The sequence below is a fragment of the Clupea harengus genome, chromosome 9, assembly GCF_900700415.2.
Source record: "Clupea harengus chromosome 9, Ch_v2.0.2, whole genome shotgun sequence".
NCBI lineage: Eukaryota > Metazoa > Chordata > Actinopteri > Clupeiformes > Clupeidae > Clupea > Clupea harengus.
In genome coordinates this window covers 16,647,069-16,669,210 of record NC_045160.1, presented here as the reverse complement: position 1 = coordinate 16,669,210, position 22,142 = coordinate 16,647,069, and the positions used below count along the sequence as shown (strand labels likewise).

Sequence of the window (22,142 nt, the reverse complement as noted above, 5' to 3'; positions counted from 1 at the left end):
GAGCAGTTAAGGTAACAGTTAATGTTGAAGCTCACCAGAGTAGTTTACTCTTAAGGGGGGAGGAATGTGGTATCGTGATTATCTGGTTCATATACTGTAGATACTATTGCAATACCACCCCACTCCATCAGGAGGTACAGTTAACCCTGGAGGTCAAGACATTGACAGTAGATTAAGCAGGGACATAACCTGAGTGATGTATGATATCTACAACCTCTGTGAGTTCTTATATTAAATACTGAACATGATCATCTGGATTGAATCCTCATTTAATGGAAACTACGTTATCACACACAGGAACAGTTTTTTCCCCCTTGCCGTCACTCTAATGAACAGTTGACAAATTATTACATTTTATTATATATTATATTTATTTATTTTATCCTAAACTGTCCTAAATATTTTTCAGTTTAAGTACAGCAACTAAACCCAGAAAAAATTCCTTGTATGTGGAAATGTACTTGGCCAATAAAGATGATTCTGATTCTGATTCTGATTCTGAAATGTGTGCTGAACCAGAATCTATTAGAAATTCTCTGTCTAAACTTCGTAAGGCTTGTTTGATTATTGTTTCTACGGGGACTGTAGGCATGGTAACGCAATAACAAAACACAGTTCATTTCGTTTGTAGACGTGTCACGTAGCAAGGTTTTCTATTTATTAAAACCTTCTGTAAACCGACCATTACCCACTTTACAGTTTGAAGGTTTTCAATCCATGACGATGGCCTTCGCCTTTCAAGTCAAAATAGTTTGATACAGCTAACTGTTTACACTTTCCCATCTATTGCGGTTTTTCATTTGCCTATTCACCACAACAAGCATGGTAAGTCATGATATATGGGCAGATATGTTTGCTTATCAACTACTTAGCTTACATTTAAACATGCAGGTATGGTGGTTTGCATACTGTATTAATTATTTAATGTTGATATTGTTATTGATTAGCCTCGGAGTTTGATGTCATCATCGGCGCGGCTCTCTGGGAGCAGCTCACATTCTCGCCGCTATCGCACCCGTGCTCTGAAGTCCCATGTTGACGAGACGCTCTTCGGTGTTCCCAAACCCAAGGTCTAGTTCATCATCTCAACATGGTTGCAGTTGTCAGCTACTATTACAGTATTATAATGTGTCACACTCACTCACAGCCATGGTGTAGCCTACTAGCAAGTGCTGCGGTAAAGTTGATTCAGTAAAAATACGCGTAGGCCTACTTTTGATTCTGGGCCTGCTTTTATAATACTGAGTAACATGGCCACAAGTAGTTAAGATAATCGAAGTACTATAATATATAAAATAATGTAACAAATTAAATTACTAGCTGTAAAGTAGCACTTATCATCCAATCCTCACAAATGAGTGCAAAGCAACATTTTCGGTGATCATTTCTCCAGTCTAAAAAACACTTGTAATGAGTAATGTGAGAATTTTCAATGAACATTTCAAAATACTGATGTGAAATGTTAACATAGTTGCCAAAGTAGGCCTAGAGCAGTGGAAGTTATGTCTAGTCTCGTTTTACAAAATGGCCAAAAAGAACCGACTTACTCCAGAACTAAGTATGTTGTTGCTGTTATAGTAGAAGCATATATTGTATATATAATATGTAGGCCTATATAATGGCATATATCTAATAAAGTTTTTTCTTGACTCCATGAAGGACTCTTTCAAGGACAATACAGATGCCAGGGCTCAGAGTGCTCCATTGGAAAAAGCACCCAAAGCAGAGACTGTCCGCATCATCACAAAGGACTTGATACGTGACCTGAAGCAAGTGTCCCCCTTCCATTTACCATTTTCCTCATTCAAACAGTATAAATATGGCTCAATCACATGAAAAAATTGTGCTTTCCCATGCCCAACCCTTCAGCAAAGTGTGTTCTCTCTCTCTCTCTCTCTCTCTCTCTCTCTCTCTCTCTCTCTCTCTCTCTCTCTCGCTCTTGCTCTCTCTCCTTCTCTCTCTCTGTCTGTCTGTCTGTCTGTCTGTTTGTCTTTTTTCTTTGTTTTTTCTTTAGTTACTAACTGTGTTTTGTACTTACTAAGCCTATAACCAGGCACAAATTCACAACCAAAACTGAGCCAGGAGCAATAAACCAGTGGAGCCGGGTCATAACTTGCTTACTCCTGACCAAAAAACTATGATCTTTGTTCAGAATCCCAACCAAAGACCCATCTGGCCTGTCAATCATCCTCTGCCCATCTGAGATGAAGCGTATCACAGCAAAGTCACGAGTAGCCACGAAGGAAGGCAAAGAGGCCATCTTAGATTCTCAGCGCAAGGAGAAGGAGGCAGCCGTGGTGAGGATTCTGGTGTTAGAAGGCCCCTCATAGCCACAGTCTCTGTAATGTATGAGTTCAACTGTTGGGGCTAGATACTTTAGTTTAGCTGATTTTGTTTCAGCGCAGTTCAGTTTGGCATGGATCAGGTTAGTAGGCCTACAGCTGATACTAGTTTAGTTCTGGTTAAGTTTGGTTTATTTTACTGTACTGTAATACAGTAGTTGCCACAATTAATAGTATTTAATTAGTATACTTAATCTAATCTTGTTTGGCAATACTGTACTGTATTGTAAGCGATTGTTTTGGGGCTTAATTTCTTCGATTTTATCAAATGCATTTTGCATAAGTGCGTCTCTGGGCTTCCTTTCAGGATGCGGCCGAGGAAAGGAAAGCGCAAATGCGGCAGGCCGATCTGTCACGGCAGAAAAACCAGACGCTGAGCGACCTGGAGGTGGAGGCCCGAGACCGCGCTCAGTACCTGCTGGAGAGAGCCAATGCCATGAGGATGGAGCAGGAGGACGAGGTCAAGAAGCTCAACGAGGTACAGCATGTGCCACACTTGCCTTACTGCACAGCCGCCCTCAGCAGGCAGATGCTGCACTTTTCCGGGATAAAACGTCAACAGTGGATTGCAATTGTGAGAGGAATTGTGCTGGGGTGGCAATTAGTGAATGCCTGTGGTATAACTGTCAAACACGTCAAAATCCCATGTGACCATGATGAAGCCTAAGGTGCTTCTTGCAGGGCCGGAGTGGGGCCACTTTTCAGCCCGGGAATTTCAGGCCCAGGACCGGCCCATTTTTTCAATGGTAGGGGAAATTGGATAAATGAAGCAACAGTTCAGCTCTTACTATTCTGTAGTTTTTTTTTATTATTAATACCATGGCTCAACAAATAGTGTAAAGGTTAAATAATAATCCACTTAAGATGAGAAGTTAACAAAAAATATTCCACTATTCCACAAGGATAGGTTGATAAATTAACAAAAGCAGAAATAAATAAATAAAGCATTTGAAACGTATCCCACTCTTCAACAAAAAGGCATATTGAACTAATGTTTACAGTATACAGTTAGATTGCGGATAGCACCAACAGCATCTACAGCCTAACCGCCTAAGCAGTGCACTGGTTTCAGCCACTTTATCTATAACTGTGTCGTTGCTTATAGACATGAGGATTTCCTTCTCTGTGCGCATTAACATAAAAGCCTCCAAGTTGTCCTGACTCAATGAGCTTCGTAGCCTATTCTTCACAAATGTTAAGGTTGAGAAGCTTCTCTCACATGCAACCTGTGTGATGGACAAGGTCAACAGAAACTTATATGATATACTGCTCTTTCTTACATTAAATAACTTTAATTCATATTGTTTACTGTGTTATCCTCTCTACCTGTCCCTGTAGTCATGGCCTCCTCATTGCAAATTTCGGGCTCATCATTTTCTTCTTTTTTTTTAAACACTTTATTTATTGTGATTTTTTACCGCTTTACAGACAATACATTTTAGAAGTTATATGATATAAAATTATATTACAACAACAATTGACACCTCACATGACAAATGACAGACATACCTAAGGGAACAAGAAAAAAAAAAAAAAAAAAGACAAAACAAAACAGCATCCCAGTATTTCATATATTATTATTATTATTATTATTTATATTCATATATACATATATATATATATATATATATATATATATATATATACATATACATATATATATATATACACATACATACAATATATACACACATATATATATACTTCATTTAATATTATTATATACTATATAATTATTATTATTATATATTTCATATATATATATATTTCATATATTTATAACCCTATATTTCGGTATATAAGTAGGGCAGATCAATAGTGACAAGATATACTACAGTGACAAGATATAATACAATATATATTTACAGTTCTAGGCCAGGTAACATATTTACATGTTGTATAAAAGGATCCCATGTTTTATGAAATTTCTTCATTGAGCCATTCAGTGTACATCTTATTTTTTCTAGTTTTATGTTTTGCATCATGTCTCTTATCCATTGACTATGTGTTGGAGGCTTTGGATCTTTCCATTTAAAAAGGATGGCACGCTTAGCCAATAATGAGGAGAAAGCAATGACCCGTTGTAGGTTTGCTGGTGGATTAGATTCTTCTGAACACAGTGTGATACCAAAGATGGCAGTTGCAGATGATGGCTGAATATGATAGTTATATATTTGGGAAATTGTTTTGAAATAGGAATCCCAGAACTCCGTAAGTTTTGGGCAAGACCATAACATATGGCCGTTGGTCGCAGGGGCCTGTTTGCATCGGTCACACACAGGGTTTATATCTGGAAATATCCTTGCAAGTCTAACTTTTGAATAGTGTAAACGGTGCAAGACTTTAAACTGTATTAAGGCATGTCTTGAGCAAATAGATGAGGCATGTACCCTAAAAAGAGCCATCTCCCATTCTTCATCAGAAAGTGTTACCCCAATGTAATTTACCCATTCCTCCCTTATATGAGATACAGAGGGACTCAGTATGTTCATGATCTCTGCATAAATCATTGATACTCTACCTCTTTTTAACAAATTAACCTTTAACAAAGAGTCCAAGCAGGATAAGGGAGGGAGGTTTGGAAAGTTAGGAAATTTCTTATGCAAAAAATCTCTGATTTGTAAGTAGTGAAAGAAGTGAGCATTTGTCAGTTCATATTTTGCAGACAGCTGTTCAAAGCTGGCAAAAGTGTTTTCAAAATAAAGGTCCCTTATGCTATGTATACCTTTATCACGCCAGATCTTGAAGCCATTGTCTAACAGAGAGGGCTCATCATTTTCAGCAGGAGACTGGCTTATCATATCTGCTGCTCAGAAGCTACAAAGAAAAATTAATATTATCAATATTTGCATAATATTTGCAAAGTCTACGGATCGCCATATATTGGGTGATATAAAAAGGCTAATATTTTAATTAAATTTAATATTTTGCTTGCGAATAGGTTGACAACGCTACAACGATATTAACCAACGCTACAACGTTAGCCGAATAGTTATGTTGCTAATCATTAGGCCTATGTCTCTCTTTACCAGTTGCCACTTGTGTTTGTCCTCTTGAAAATAAATCGGTAAGCTTAGCACATTTGGCAGCATCCTCCTCCAATGCCTTTCTTTTTTTCAACCTGGCTTTTTCAGCCCCTCCTGGCCTCTTCCTCCCATCCATCCTCCCTGACGCGTATCGTTGCGGTAGGGCCGGCCCGGCTTTTGGCAGCCTATCTTAAGAAAACTTTTTGGAAAAGACGGCTGTGGACCAAAAAAACTTCAACAGTGGATTGCAATTGTGAGAGGAATTGTGCTGGGGTTTCAATTAGTGAATGCCTGTGGTATAACTGTCAAACACGTCAAAATCCCATGTGACCATGATGAAGCCTAATTCTTGAATCACTTCCCTTCTTCCTGTCTCATGTGGTTTAACGGATTCAGACTGTGGAGCCTTCCTCTTGAAGGAAACATAAAACAACTTCCCTTCTTAGAGGTCAGAAGGACATGAGAAAAATTTAATCCGGCATTACTGGAAATGACACATGTACAACCCACCCACCAACCTACACACATTCTTGCACAAGAGAGCATTCACAAAGATTTCATAGACCAAAGGAATCTTAAATTGTTTTTCTCTTTGTTGTCATAGCATATAGTTTATTCAATGCTATCAGCATATAAAGAGGATTTCAAGAAATGTAACAAAAATGCTTCTAAAAGAAATTGCCTACCCTGCCTTTAACTTTAAATCCTTGGTGCAGCAAAACAGGTTCACATGGTACAGTACAGTAGCTCCTGTAGTCGCATTCTCAGTTGTAATATTTCTAGGATTTTTGTATTGTTAGGGTCCTGTAAAATATGACGATATGCTGCACTGAATATCTTTCTTTCATTTGGCTAGGTGCCTGTAGTTTTCACGCTGAAATAGACTATCTGCGCTTGGTGTCATTCTGAAACTAAGATAATTACGTAGCCGTGATGTAATCATGTTGTCACACCAGCACACCGGGGGAACCGAGAATAGGACATATAGATCAGAGGGGGAAATCCGCCTAACCCCCGGCAAATCTCACCCCTTCCGTTTGAAGGAAGGGATATTTCAGGGCCAGGTTAAAAATGTGAGGAAGAGAAGATGGTCATGGAAAGGTCATGACTCTCATGAAAAAACTGAATTGAAACTGAACTGAATGAATTCAAACATACACACTATGCCAAATTAGATGTTTAGATGGTTGATGCCATTCTCAGCAAATGATTTGTAGTCCAAATACCAATAACAATGTGTTCAACACTACCCACATTGTGTTAATTGTTAATTTCATGAAATACATTTTCTTCCTCAAAAAGATATCATGACATTTATACAGTTCCAGGTACAACAAGAGGATGCCAAATGCAAAGTTAACATAAACAAACCCCCTTTGCAGTTCTTAAAAAGGTTCAGAATTCGTCATTTTTGAGAGGTGTCTGTGATCATATCTGTGTGTCTGTGTGTGTCTGTGTGTGTCTGTGTGTGTGTGTGTGTGTGTGTGTGGGCGACGATGTATAGCTGATCCTGGGGGCACATTGCCACGCAGTCCGTGACACCCAGGTCCAGGAGAAGCAGCAGATCCTGTCTGAGCTCCAGGAGGAGGAGCAGAGGCTGGACGCCATGATGGAGGTGGACCGCCTCCGGGCGCTGGAGACCCAGGAGAAGATCGATCAGCTGCGCAAACAGCAGAGGATCCAGTAAGAGGATACACACACACACACACACACACACAGACCCACAGTGTTCTCACACATGTGCACACACACACACAAGGAAACACAGACACACACAAATATACACGCTGGATGCAGACACTTATGGGCGCAAACACATGGTTGTGTGTAGGCATTAATGCAAAAAATGTTGTCTCTGTATATGTGTGTGGGTGTGTGTGTGTGTGTGTGTGTGTGTTTGTGTGTGTTTGTGTGTGTGTGTGTGTGTGTGTTTCTCTGTGTGTGGCCTTAGGGGTCAGATGTGTATTCTGAACCAGATCGAGGAACGTGTGGAAGAGCGATTGCTAAAGGATGAGCTGCGTGAGCAGGAGGGACAGCAGATGCTGGAGAACCTGGAGAGAATGCAGATGGAGGAGCTGGAGGTGCTACTCACGGCCACACCCCCCATACATACACATATATGGCAGGCACAGAGACACACACACACACCCATCACCATCAAAAAACATTGAGAGTGATGACATAAGCTCATCTTTTCACCCTATGGAAACTGGAAATGCCCCCCCCCCCCTGCTCCGAGCTATTGCATTTCTCACCACCAACGCCCTCCCACACCACCCTGTAGGCCCTGGAGAGGAAGAGAGACGATCAGTGGCGCCTTCAGGAGGAGATCCAGCGCATCAACGAGGACAGTCTGCAGGCCAAGGAGTGCAGGAGGGAGGAGGAGAGGATGGCCGATCTCAGGGCCATGGAATTCACCCGCCAGAAGATGGTGAGCAGCATCACCAACAAAAAAACATAGTTTAGGGACTTAGGGAATGGAAATGCAGAGTAAGAAAACCAGATGTGTTGATGCACTTGGAGCGCCCCCAATCTCATTTTCAGAGTGTTTCTTTCAAGCATATGACTGGGTTGACTGGATTTTCCTCTGCCACTGCTGCCACTGTTGACAATGCAGATACCATAGAAACAGGATTGTAACAGAGCAATAATAGAGAAAGGAAGTCATTAAACCTGAGCAAGCTCCATGTCAGGCTACAGCACGTGGGCCCCTATGTGCTGTTGAAAACACAGTGAAGTCTCTGAATTTGAGTTTTACTACAGCTGACTATAGTGACTATCTACTCATTGTAATAACCATATGAGTAGCTATGTTCTCTAACAACGTGAACATATATAAACAGTACACTGTAGGAATAGCTTCATTAAACAGTCATTAAGCATACTGTTTTTCTTGCTGTTTGGCTGTAATTGCTGTGTAGGTTAGGTGATGTTTGTTTGGAAGGAGATGAAAGAAAAGAAAAACAAGTAATGGAAAAAAAGCCTGTAGCTATTGTACAGTACCACAACAGGGAATAACACAGTGTCAGAGACTTCACTAACCCATAACTCTTCACCGGCTGTTTTTGTGGTTCCCATGTGCAGAAAGTGGAAATTGCCATTCTGATGCAATACCCTGTAACGGTTGATACATTGCCCGTAAGATAGATGGAAAATTACCAAATGTCATAATGTGTCAAATGTAATATAAAAATAGATAAATATCTTTCAGGTTTTATGGGAAGCTTTATCCATCCTAGAAGAATAGAGTATTTGCTTGCAATAAAGTATCCATCTATCTATCTATCTAGTTGTGTCTTGGCCTCTGTCCCCCCTCTCTGACCTAGCTCTGCATCCCCCATCCCCTTTGCAGAAACGGGCGGCTGAGTACGAGGCAGAGCAGAAACGCATCAAGAGGGAGAAGGAGAAGGATGTGGCCCGACTCCGGGCACTGCAGGAGAGAGACAAGGACTACAAAGCCGAACAGGTGAGAGTCCAGCATCTGACCCCGTGGGCTGTGAGCCTGGCCTCTTTCTCTTGCTCTTGCAGGTGTAAGGGAAGTTTTTGTGAATGAGGTGATTGGGATGTGTAGAGGTTTCTGTACCTTCACCAGTTGTTCCTATGGTAGCATAGTTCCTGTTCTTATATTGGCTGTTTCTGAATTGGTTTCTGTAGCTCAACTGACAGAGCAAGATACTAAAAACAAGGCTATGATAATAAAAGATCACAAGCTTGATAGTCCAAGATCACTGTTACGGCCCAGGCTCATACAGACCAGAACATACAGAAGTTTGAACAACAGAGTTTAGTAATCTCCAAAGAAATATGAGTGTCTACGGGATAGTAGTCTACTGGTTGTTGATGCATAGATGGATAAATGCCGATAATTACAGAGTGAGGTTGGAGTATGAATGTAACGAGAACAGAATGTGTGTGTGCTAGTGAATGAGTGTCAGAGAGCGCGTAAGAGTGTGTGTCGGCATGTCACTGTTGAGGAAAGAGATCTTCTCAAGAGCCCACTCCCCTTCTAGGTGTAGATAATTAACAATGAACCACCCTGCAGTCATTGCATGACCACTACACTAACAGCAGGGGGCTGTTATCACATCACACATACTGAGAAACTATGTGACTTATTAGTGTGTATATGCAACATAAATGTATATATGCTACACAAATATAGGTAAATATTACGTGTCAATCGATCAAAAATATTTAACTAATTAATCACAGTTTGCTGTGATTCATCGCGATTAATCGATTGTTTTTTTTACGACCCGGCTCGTGAGTCGCAACATAAATTGGAGACAGACCACAGAGTACACAAAACAAATTGGGGTTTATTTCAATAACACAAAAATGGGGAATAAAATAGTGAATGCCAAGAACCAAAAAACCCATATTGCGCACCAGCATCAAACGCATGGTGAGAATGCCTGGCCCCCTTCTGAAGGACAACAGCTTGGCTTTTATGTACACCTTGACAGGTGTGGACAATCGAGCAAATTATGCCCATTTACCACCCAAAGGCTGTTGCTGATTGTGATAATGTTTAATAGCATCTTTTTAACTCTGAACACAGATTCTCCCTTGTGAACTACAGGCTCATCAAGGCTATCAAAATTGAAAATCAATAGTTAGAGCAGACCTGGGCAAAGTGCGGCCCAAGGGCAATTTGCGGCCCGTTGGCTGTCCCTGTGCGGCCCGCGGAGGTCAATTGTAAATTAGGAATCAAATGTAGCATAAATACCTGTACTTATTATACGGCTCTTCAGAATGTTCCAAAAAGTTCTGTTGATTTGAATGTGCCATCCCAACGTTAGCAGGTCTGTAATTTCTTTATATTCACTGCTGCGAAAAATGTATGACTGCTGTCATTGGCAACGGGTTTTGTGCTTCTAATTCACATCTTTCATATCATTCCGCAACGCAAGTAGTCCGGTCATTTAACGTAACTGAAAGTCATTAAAAACTTGAAGTTAAAAGGTGGGTTGCTTCGCATTTGTGGGAAGAACTAAACGGCAACACAATCATTAAAAAGAGGTATTTTGGAGAAATGTCTTCTATTGTTTTGGCAAGTAACCGTATAATAAACGGGATATTTTTTTATTTCCGTCCGTAGGCCTACATTCATACGTGTGGGCGTGCCTGCGACCATTTGCGCTGATAAAAATTGATATTACTATTAATTTGTATACTTATACTATTGCATTGCAAGCTTGCTCTCGTGTGTGTGTGTGTGTGCCATGTGTATTGATCGTCTGGGAACACCTTTAATACTGCAAAAACATGCTCATTTTCAAAATCGTTTTGGTGAATGTTGATTAAATGTTGATTAAATAATGTTGGCGTTTTTGCTATGCCTGCACCAACATTTTTTGATAGCCTAAATGTAACATCTACTCTTACCCGTAGCAGTTAATCAAAACCATACAATTTAATGTTTTTTTATAAAGAGATGCAACTTATATTGAGCAGAATTGAGTTCAGCCTATTGGTCCGGCCCTCCACAACAGTCCCACTATCTCATGTGGCCCCTTGGGGAAATGAATTGCCCACCCCTGAGTTAGAGCATGGTGTGCAGCTCGTTGGGTTAGTTGTAAGTTGAAGTGCTCAATAAACTTGTGAATTCAGCTAAGCTCTGTGTTACGTGTATTGATGCATTGCAGCAGAGAATGTGAATGTAAAGCTAAAAAAAGAGTACATTTCTGACCAAATGTGTTGTGTTATCCTACCAAATTGAGTTGAACTGAGGTCAAAGATCACCTATGGAGTGTTAGACAGAGCACCATGAAGCATGTTCGCTGCCGTGGGTGACGGTGCCGTGGTTGTGCCCTGTGGCAGGATGAGACCCGGGCCAGGCGGAACCAGGAGAAGGCGGAGCGCGAGTGGCGGAAGAAGGAGAAGGAGCAGATCCAGAAGAAGATGGGGGACGAGGAGAGGCTGAGGGCAGCTCGTATGAAGCAGGTCATGCACAAAGAGCACCTACTCTCCATCGAGGCCGGCCGCGAGAGGGCCGAGTTCGAGAGGGTGCTGAGGTGGGTGCATACACACAAACACACACACAGACTAAATTCAGATTTGATTTCAAACAGCTTTATTGGCATGACTGCATGCAATACAACATTGCCAAAGCATATTGACATAAATTATACAATTGTAGTAAACATAAATAAATCAAATCAAATAAAACAAACCATAGGCAGTAACAGTACAAAGGGCATGGGGAACAAGAGGGGCTATGGAAGGTAGGTAAGTAACATAGGATATAAACATATAACAAGTTCATTATTAATTGGTAATCTTTAATTATTAGCCATATGGGACAGGGGGTTCACAGAGCTGTGGAGCTCATGGCAGGCTGATCCCTCTCTCCCAGTGGAGCCGAGAGTCTCTCCAGGTCACTTAGATAAAGGAACTCTGGGAACATTTGTATTATTTATGCAAAATATTGGTCTCTCAGACTTTGGTATTGGTTGCAGTGAGTTAGGAAGTGCAGCTTTGCCTATACTGCTCCCTGATCACAGTAACACAGAACACAACCTCTCCTCTCTGGGCAGCCAGGTCTGTCTGTGCCAGCCTACTTCTACTGCCAGGTTGTGCTCACTCAGTCTGTATTTAGTCAGCTTTCTCCTCAGTTTTGTATCAGACAATGTGGCAGGGGCGGACTGGCGATAGGGGATACCGGGGAAATCCCCGGTAGGCTGACGGGGTTGGGCTGGTCCAATACCGGCCCACCTCCATCACCAACCGGCCCGGCCCTCCCTCTGACATCGCCGGCCCCGATTATATTCAATGCTTCACAGAACACGTTACATTTACCTACATTTACAATATCTAAAGTCAGTAATAATCACTGACTGAGATTTATACTACTCCTCGCAAGCTGTATTCACACTCATGGTTTCCATCTTCTTTACTCGTCTAATCTCTTCCGTCAGTCTAACTTTGTTTTAGGTGTTATTAAATGTCAATCACTCTAGCCTACTCAACACTTGCGTCACTCGCTCGCAGACACCTTCAACACCCCTACACACACACACAATCACACACCCAGCATGCAATCACTACTGATACCACTGATGTTCACACCTTATCGTATGTTCTGTTCTGTTCATTTCTACAATATAGTTCATACTAATTCTACCCTCTGATTCCAGTTTCTTTATTGTGTGGTCTTTCTCTGCTGACATTCATTCCTTAAGGCTCTGTAGTTATACATATAACCATCTGATACTAGCCCAGAGTTAAGCATATTCATGTAGGAAACTATACCTACCTTGGAGTGTTACAATAGCCAGTATCATTATATTCCATGTGTCCATCCAGGCAAATTGGTGGATCCAAATGTTATAAAAAAAAAAACATATGATGTAATTTCTTTGTAATCATCCAAAATAATGTTAAGTGTATGGGTATTTTTCCAAGAAGGCCACCGAACTGGTCGATACGTGCGATGCATTGAATGGGCAACGCGCCGTGTATTAAGTGGGTCTGACAGTAACTCCCGGGCCACTTTTTTCCCCCAGTACGCCCCTGCATTTTGGTCAAGTCGGTTGCCACAGTGTACTAGACACAGTGTCTGTTTAGAGCTACATATGTTTCCATTTTGCTCTGGGATTTTGTTATTCAGTGATCTCTGTATTTTATTTTTTTTCTTTCATCCTAATTTGGTTGGGTCTAATTTTCTTGAGTCTTGGTTTTTGAGGTAGTGCTGTTTCTTAGCTCTCAGTGTCTGTTTATATTGTTTGAGTGCCTCCCCACAGTAAATACGTAGGTCCCGATTGTCTGGAGCCCTGTGCCACAATGAAAGATATTGTTGATGTGCTTTGTTTACTCCTTATTTACTGTGTGGATATGAAATGGGCCAGGAAAGAATTGAAATGCTCTTAGATTTCATGGTTGCTCATTGCCTCCTGATATTCAGGCAATCTGTTTTGCTCCCATCTTGTCATGTGACGTCAGGACTCAGATGGATGTAGGGTATTAGAGGATTCAGCCAGGGGGATGTGGAACACACAAGGAGGACTAACTAGCCAAACGGGATAACACTCTAACAGAAATCACTGTTAAGTCTAACAGAAATCACTACTTGACTCAAATATGCAAACAACGCTGGGAAACACAAACCGGAGATAACTATTAATATTAACAACGGATGAAACTAAACAAACACACACAGAGTCGAACTCTGGAATAAACAAACTACAGAGTCTAACTCTGGCAAACTAGCGCAAGAAATTGTTGTTCTTTTGAGGCTGTAATTGTGTATACCATTTTTTTTGTATATCATTTAAGTGTAAAATGTTGCCATTTCACTCTGTTTTAAACAACAAACAAATCATGTAATCTAGGAGCTCTAGGGCATGACTTATCTCTTGGAACTCCTGTAACTCTCACCAACCAACCAACACACTAACTCACCAACCCTTCCCTATGCACTTACACAAACACACACTTTCAGATATCACATGTGCATAGAAACATGCTTTCGAACACATTATTTCCAAATGAGTACGCTAATGCTGCACAATGACATAACACAGACTTACAAAAAAAGCATGGTCCAGTAAGCTGAAAGAATGAATATTATAAATGTGGACTGTTGCCCTCATATTCCCTTCTCCCCCCACTTCCCAGGGTGCAGCTGGAGGCGATTGAGCGCGAGAAGGAGCGTGGGGAGAAGCACCAGCAGCGGGTCCTCCGGCATGCAGAGGGCGTACGCCAGCAGGTGCGCGAGCGTGAGATGGATGCCATGGCACAGCGCCGCGAGCTGTTCCAAGAGGGGCACCGGCTGGACGAGGAGGCCCGCCAACGCCGCCAGCGCCTCAACGACATCAAAGACAAGAAACTCCAGGAGCTCAGGTAGGTCTGGAGGCGCTGGTGTCTGTGTGTCTGTCTGCCTGTATGTGTGTCTTTTTGAGCATGTGTATGTGAGTGTGTGTGTATGTTTGCGTTTTTGTTTGTGTTCAGTTGTATATGCGTGTGTGTACTTGATTGGGACACAGAATTGAGTAACTGGAAAAGTGTACGAACAGATAGTAATATCATTATGTGCATACAGCGCCTTCAGAACATTTTCAGACCCTTTCAAATTTTCCACATTTTGTTGTTTCAGACTAAAAATGGATTCCATTTTTTTTCTCTCATCAGTCTACACACAATACTCCACAATGGCATTGATGCAAAACCATGTTCTTGGAGTGTTTTGTTAATTTATTAAAGTCAATTCAAGTATTCTGACCTTTAGTTACAGTTAGGTCCATACATATTTGGACATTGACACAATTTTCATCATTTTGGCTCTGTACACCACCACAATGGATTTGAAATAAAAAAGGGGGGGCACATATCAAATGTGTTGTAATTCCTACACCGTTCACCTGATTTGGATGTAAATACCCTCAAATTAAAGCTGAAAGTCTGCACTTAAAGCACATCCATTGTGGTGGTATACAGAGCCAAAATGATGAAAATTGTGTCAATGTCCAAATATTTATGGACCTAACTGTATGACCCTTGCAATTGAGCTCTGGTGTAACCTGTGCCTAACTGAATTAATTGGGCATATTTAGGAAAGGCACACGTCTGTCTCTCACAGTTGATGGTGTATGTCAGAGTGAAAACCAAGCCATGAGGTTGAGAGACTTGTCTGTGGACTTGCAGGACAGGATTGTGTCAAGACACAGATCTGGGGAGGGGTACAAGAACATTTCTGCAGCATTGCAAGTACCCAAGAGCATAGTAGCTGATTTACTAGATCTGTCCGCCCAGCCAAACTGAGCAGTTGGGGATAAAGGGCCTTGGTCAGACAGGCAACCAAGAACCCAATGGCCATTATGAATGAGATCCAGATTTCCTTTGTGGAGATTGGAGAACGCTTCAAAAAGATAGCCATCAGTGCAGCACTCCAACCCCTGTGACTGTTGTGGGGTTTAGTGAAGGACAACTTTTGGTGTTAGTGAAGGACAACTTGTAGTGTTCATTACAACAAAGGGAAGGCATTTTGTGCTAATGGTGTTAAAAAATGAATTTTGTACCCTAAATTTGAAGAAATGACCTCCTCTCTAACTTGAATTGTTTTACTGTCTTTGCAGGGCGGCAGGCCTGCCAGAACAATACTGTAGTGAGGTGGAACGCAAGATACATGCCTTTCCCACGCTTGCACAGTAACACCGGCCAAAGAGGGAAATGAATCATGGAGAGACACACCCCCAAAAGAAAAAAGCAAGCAGTTAATATGTGGTGTCCTATGGCTTATTTTACACCACTCCACCTTCTTATCACCAGCCTAAATATTTGTTCCAGACTCATAAAAATCGGATGTGAGTTTTCTTTGTTCAGATCAGTAAAACTATAATTTAGAAACATATACTTTGTTAAACATGGCGAAATCTTTCTTCTTGAATCCTTAATTGTTGTCCCATCTGCAGATTCCCTCATTTCGTGTAGGTACTTATTAAAATGATACATACTTATATGCAGTGCTTTTGTACTCATTGGAGCACTCAAAGCACTTTATATTTCACATTCACCAACCATCTGTAAAATCCGTCACAAAAAGGTTCAATAACTGCCTGTTAAAAGCAGCTGGTTAAATGTCAATTGTTCAAATTTAATTTTGGATGTTTATACTGGTGTATCCTACAGTGATGATTGAGTTGAACAGGTTAGTGGGGACCTCCATTGTCATCACTAGATGATGGAGGTACACTTTTTCTGGGATGTTTCATTTGTTGTGTGCTATGCAAAAAATCAATACAAATCAATAAAAATAAAATGTAAATGTCTATTAACCTATTAATCTGAACATGATTTAAAACACAGTTGAGTTCCTATTGAGTTAGTAGTCCCATTCAGGTAGCTGTTGCAATCTTAACATGCCTGTGCTTCCTGGTTGCAATAAAAGGAAAATAATGCCCTCCTAACGGGCCTGCCGGCTTGCGTGGTGAAACCATTGCAAATTATCCAGAACGCGGCCACGCGTCTGGTATTCAACCAACCGAAAAGGGCACACGTCACCCCGCTACTCATTGACCTCCACTGGCTGCCTGTAGCTGCTCGCATTAAGTTCAAGTCACTTTTGCTTGCCTACAGAGTGCTTGATGGTTGTGCTCCCACTTACCTAAATGCTCTTGTAAGGGCAAATGCTACACCCAGGATACTGCGCTCTTCTAGTGAGCGTCGTTTGACACTGCCAGGGTTGCCAGGTCTGTGTGACAAAACCAGCCCAATGGCCAATCAAAACCAGCCCAAAAACCAGCCCAATATCAGAACTCAAAATATGCCCCTGCCAAACCATATACACTGCTTTTAAAGTCCAACAGCATTGCTATCAAATGTATTGTAATATCTACAAAGTAACACCAAATGTTTAGTATGCCAGCATTAAAAGCAGTTTTCCCTAAACAGTTCTTTCACCTAGGTCCTAAAATGGCCTTGTGTAATTAGATACAGTATATTATCATAAATAAAATATAGCTCTGTAAACGTGTAGACCAATTCACTGACGGACAAACTAATCTGTTGCTTTGTCTTTTGTCTTTCTCTTCCCTTTTCCCTCTTCCTCCCTGCCTGGACAACATGAATTTACTGTACTGTTTTTACTTCATATGCATTTACTGTAGTTAATGCAATACCTTATTTCCACTGAAACACCTTATCATGCGGGAGACTGAGAGCATTAGGCACGTGTGCACACGCACAGTGCGTGTGTGTATGTGGGCGTGTCCCATGTCCATGTGTGTACGTGCTGATCTGGAGTCAGTTTGGTAGGATTTGGGTATAAATAAATTATTTCATTTAAAATATGGATTTTTATTTAAAGATATTCATGTAATTTGCATGCAAAATAGGTCTACCCGAACCAGCGGACAAAAAAATTCAACCCGCGGCAACACTTCAAAAGTAGCCCAATTCCGCGGGAAAACCGCGGACCTGGCAACACTGGACACTGCCGTCTGTGCAAGTACGGCAGTCCAGACTATTCTCATTTGTAGTTCCACGTTGGTGGAATGAACTACCTAGCACCACCAGAGCAGGGGCGTCCCTCTCTACCTTTAAGAAGCTTTTGAAGACCCAACTCTTCAGAGAGCACTTCCCGTCCTAACTGGCACTTCGACTAGTGCGTAACTTGCAATTACAGCAGTTACATTTCTGCATTTCTTTTCTTTTTTATTTCATTTAGTTATATTTCTTATGTAAAGTAGTATTGTATTGCGCCTATATACTCGGTACTCAAGGACACAACCATCAGGATGCAACTCGACAACTTTAATTATCTTCTCACACGTATATCATAACATCATATATCGGTGCGCCATCACCTGGCCATAGCCGGCCACTACATCTCCCCCTTTTAGATGAAAGTTTAACTGCTTTGTCAGAACCTCAAGATGACAAAGTGCATTCAACAATATAGCTACTTTCTTATAACTTATCTTATAATTTCAGGAGTTCACTAAAATCCTTATTAAAACTTAAAAGTCTAAACTGAGAAACTAACAGAATAAATTATACTTTACTGTAACTATTGTATGAGATTACTCACTAGGTGTGTGTTTAGTGTTCAAAGGTCCAGTCTTTCAGGAGCCCTAGAAAGTCTCCCTGACCTAGTCATTGACATGTCACCTGATGTTGGGGGCACTGGTACTTCCCTGAGGTGTGAACGGTTGCGTCGCAGCCGTCCTCCATCCGGGGTCTCCACCTCGTATGAGCGTGGTGTAGGTGCAGGGCCCACAACTGTCCCTCTGGTGCGTGAGGGTCTGATCCACACCTGCTGTCCAGACTGAAGAGGTGGCAGGGTTTGAGTGCGGTGTCTCCGGTTGAACGTTTGTTGCTGTTGCAGTTTCAACGCAGTGTCCTTTTCTCTGAATTCTTTGAGATCAGGCCACTGTGGTTGTAGCTGCAGCGGTGACACTGGGACTGGTGTTCTGAGTCTCCTCCCCATCAGTAGTTGTGCTGGGGAGGTCCCGTGTGCCAATGGAGTAAACCTGTAGGCCAGCAGAGCTTTGTGGAAATCTCCCTTTCTCTAAGAGAGACTTAACAGTTCTGACGGCCCGTTCAGCCTCCCCATTGCTGCGGGGATAACGGGGGCTGCTTGTCACATGTGTAAAGTCATAATCTCTTGCAAACTGAGAGAATTCATGACAGGAAAACTGAGGACCGTTGTCCGTGACTAGCACTTCTGGGCATCCATACCTAGCAAACACAGCTTTAAATCTTGCAATAGTCTGTTTAGCTGTTGTGCCTCCAGGTAGGGTGCAAACCTCAATATAGCGAGAAAAGTAGTCTATCATGACTAAATAGTTCCCATTCTGCCATTGGAAAAGATCTGCTGCAACCCTCTGCCATGGTCTGCTTGGGAGGTCAGTCGTGAGCAGAGGCTCGACAGGTGTTTGAGCTTCACGTGCACAAATCTCACATCTCTCGACCATCTGCTTTACAGCACACGTGACGCCTGGCCACCAGACAGATTCTCTAGCCCTAGCTAGGCATTTGTTGATACCCTGATGTCCCTGGTGAAGTCTCTGTAGGATATCAGGTCTCATGTGTTCAGGGATGATGAGTCTCTCACCTTTCATGAGCAGTCCTCCTCCTTCATGCAGGACTGACCTTTCAGGCCAGTAGGGCAACAGCAGCTCATGCATATCTCGTCTGTGTTCAGGCCAGCCGTTTGCAATGTATCGCCTGAGACGTTTGCAGGTGTTGTCAGAGGTTTGTGCGCTCTTAATTTGTTCCAGCTTTGTCGGTGTGGCTGGCAGGCTTTCTACTACACTGTCCAAGTAAGCTTTGCATTCCTTTTCCAGGTCTTGCTCCGCCTCCGTGGCTGTGGCTGGAAGCGGCGCTCTGGACAGAGCATCAGCTGTTATCAGGTTTTTACCTGGGACATGGATGATGTTGAAATTGAATCTGAGCAGCCTTAATCTGAATCTGATAATCCTCGGCGGAAGGTCATCCAGTGCTCTGGACTTCAGGAGTGTTATGAGTGGCTTGTGATCTGTTCTTATAGTAAAATCTAGGCCGCTCAAGTATCCGCGCAGGCGCTCACATGCCCAGGTCGTAGCTAAAGCCTCTTTTTCTATTTGAGCATATCTTGACTCGGCTTTGGTCAAACTTCTTGAAATGAAGACAACAGGTCTCCACTCACCACCTAGCTGTTTTTGTGTTAAGACACCTCCTAGTCCATACGAAGAGGCATCCGCTGACACCATGGTTTCATGGTTTGGGCTGTATTGGGCTAACACCGTCTCTGACCCTAATTCTTTCTTAGTGTCCAGGAACGCTTTCTGTTGGGGTGCTCCCCATGTCCAGCTGTTCTCTGTCTTCAACAGATCGCGGATGGGCTTTGTCAAGTCAGGCAGGCGTGGTGAGAATTTCCCTACAAAGTTCACCATGCCCATGAAGCGGCGAACATCTGCCACATCCTTCGGCTCAGGCATGTCACGGATCGCCTTTATCTTATCCGGGTCTGCTCTGATGCCCTGGGAGTTTATGACATGGCCCAGGAAACGGACTTCTGTCAGTGCAAACTGGCATTTTTCATTCAGAGTGAGCCCAGACTTTCTGAATTTCTGTAGCACCCTGTGCAGCCTATCGTCGTGTTCTGCCCGGTCCTTTCCTGTGATGAGGACATCATCAGCATGACATAACACTCCGTCAATGCCATCAATCAGCTGGGAAATCCTCTTTTGAAAGTGCTCCGGGGCCGATGATATACCAAAGGGTAACCTCTTGAAGTAATATCGGCCCTCTGGTGTGATGAACGTGGTCAACAGCATTGAGTCTTGATGGAGTGGTACTTGCCAAAAGCCTGATGTTGCGTCAAGCTTTGTGAAGACTCTGGCTCCTTCCAGCTTGGCCAGCGTCTCGTCCACTGCCGGTAAGATGTGTCTCTCTCTGATGACGCTCTCGTTCAAATGGGTTCAATCTACACAAATGCGCAGTTTCCCGACGTTTTCACAATAGGGACCATGCCTGCGCACCATTCAGTTGGTTCTTCAACACGGGCTATGACCTCCATTTTCTCCATCCGGTCTAGTTCCTCTTTAACTTTGGCCCGGAGTGGGATGGTTACACGTCGTGGGGCAGAGAGGGCATAGGGTGGTGCATTGTCTTTCAGCTTAATTTTATATTCACCTTTAAGTTTACCTAGCCCTGTAAAGACATCTGCGTAGGTTGAGCGGAAGTGCGTCTCAGCATTGTCTATGCTATGGAGCTGAGGAATCATCTGCAGTCTGCGAATGGCTGGCAGGCCCAATAAGGGTGTGGTCAGGTCTTTCACAATGAACACGTCCTCCTCAATCTTTCTGTCGCCTTTCTGAATGACAGCATGCACTTGCCCTTTGACATCCAGAGGTTGACTGGCGGGCCCCAGCAGAGGTCTGTGTGTCACTGTGTAGCTGCCGTATTTCTCTTGCGTGTATTCTGTTTCTGGGATAGCAGTCACAGATGCCCCCGTGTCCACTTTAAAGCACATAGGGCCACCATTTATGGTGAGCATTTCAGTCCATGTAGACGACTGTGGATAGTCAACAGCTCCCAAATAAGCCGCCACATAATCCTCCTCAATGGATTCTAGGTTTTGAGCTGATCTGCACACAGATGCAAAGTGTCCCCTCTTTTGACATTTTCTACATTCAGCATCTTTTGCTGGGCATTCAGTCCATGCATGTGTAGGGGTTTTGCCACACTTCCCACACTGCTTTGGGCTGGTTGAGGCATGCTGAGGCTGAAAACGGCTTACACGTTGAGCAGAATTTTTCCTATAAGTCTGTCTCTTGCTGTTGTAAGACACTGCATCTATTTGCTCCGGTGAATCGGCTGACCGGAGAACAACTTGCTGCTTTTTCACCTCTTCGTGCTGCCTCACTTGAACTATGGCTGTAGCTAAATCCAATTTTGGGTTGAGCTGCATTTTTTCAGACAATTTGGCATCACGTATCCCGACAACAATCCTGTCTCGGATCAACTCTTCACGCAAGACGCCATATTTGCAATGTTCAGCTAGCATGTGCACTGCTGTGATAAAGTTCTCTGCAGATTCGCCAACTTCCTGACTTCGTTTTTTTAAACTTGGCTCGTTCAAAAATTACATTATGCACTCCTACAAAATGTCCATCAAAAGCATCTTTTACCTCGTCATAGTCATTTTGTTTATCCTCAGCCAACTGCAATGAGCTCAGGATATCGTCAGCTTTATCACCCATTGTGTAAATGAGAGAATTCACCTGGTAAGCTTTGTCTTTTTCTTTCAATCCAGAAGCAAGCCTGAAGCGTTCGAATCTTTTTATCCATGCGGGCCACGAGCTTGGCTCGAAGTCGAAGGGTCCCGGTGGTGGGATGGTAAAAATGTGATCCATGCTGTGTGCCAGTAGCTTACCGCTAGCTTGTTGTTAGCTTTCACCGTCAAACTTTCCCTCTAGCTCCACACATCACCGTCTTCACTCTCCACACCGTTAAACTACTCCAACTGGTTGTCTGTACCTCTAGACTCTGTCTGTCGCGGGTTATAAGCTTCTGACACCATGTATTGCGCCTATATACTCGGTACTCAAGGACACAACCATCAGGATGCAACTCGACAACTTTAATTATCTTCTCACACGTATATCATAACATCATATATCGGTGCGCCATCACCTGGCCATAGCCGGCCACTACAGTATTTATTGTTACACCAGGTTCTATTGCTCGTAGCTTGACTATTCTCTCCCTCGTACGTCGCTTTGGACAAAAGCGTCTACTAAATGGAAATGGAAATGGAAATGTATATTCTGGAAAATACGGATATACA

General features: G+C 42.6%; 2 protein-coding genes across 2 annotated transcripts; one reads left to right on the top strand and one right to left on the bottom strand.

Annotated features, from left to right (window-relative positions):
* The first annotated feature begins 468 nt into the window (after positions 1-468).
* On the top strand, positions 469-15,717 carry cfap45 (cilia and flagella associated protein 45). Its single transcript, XM_012824022.2, has 12 exons — positions 469-825; positions 948-1,070; positions 1,660-1,769; positions 2,153-2,297; positions 2,650-2,820; positions 6,873-7,051; positions 7,320-7,449; positions 7,653-7,799; positions 8,721-8,834; positions 11,192-11,385; positions 13,988-14,212; positions 15,445-15,717. The coding sequence occupies exons 1-12, from the start codon at positions 823-825 to the stop codon at positions 15,518-15,520; spliced, it is 1,617 nt and encodes a 538-aa protein (XP_012679476.1). The 5' UTR covers positions 469-822; the 3' UTR covers positions 15,521-15,717.
* Positions 15,718-18,231: 2,514 nt separating this feature from the next.
* On the bottom strand, positions 18,232-20,127 carry LOC116221747 (uncharacterized protein K02A2.6-like). Its single transcript, XM_031572868.1, has one exon. It carries the CDS (start codon positions 20,125-20,127, stop codon positions 18,232-18,234), a length of 1,896 nt encoding a protein of 631 aa, XP_031428728.1.
* Between the last annotated feature and the right edge of the window lie 2,015 nt (positions 20,128-22,142).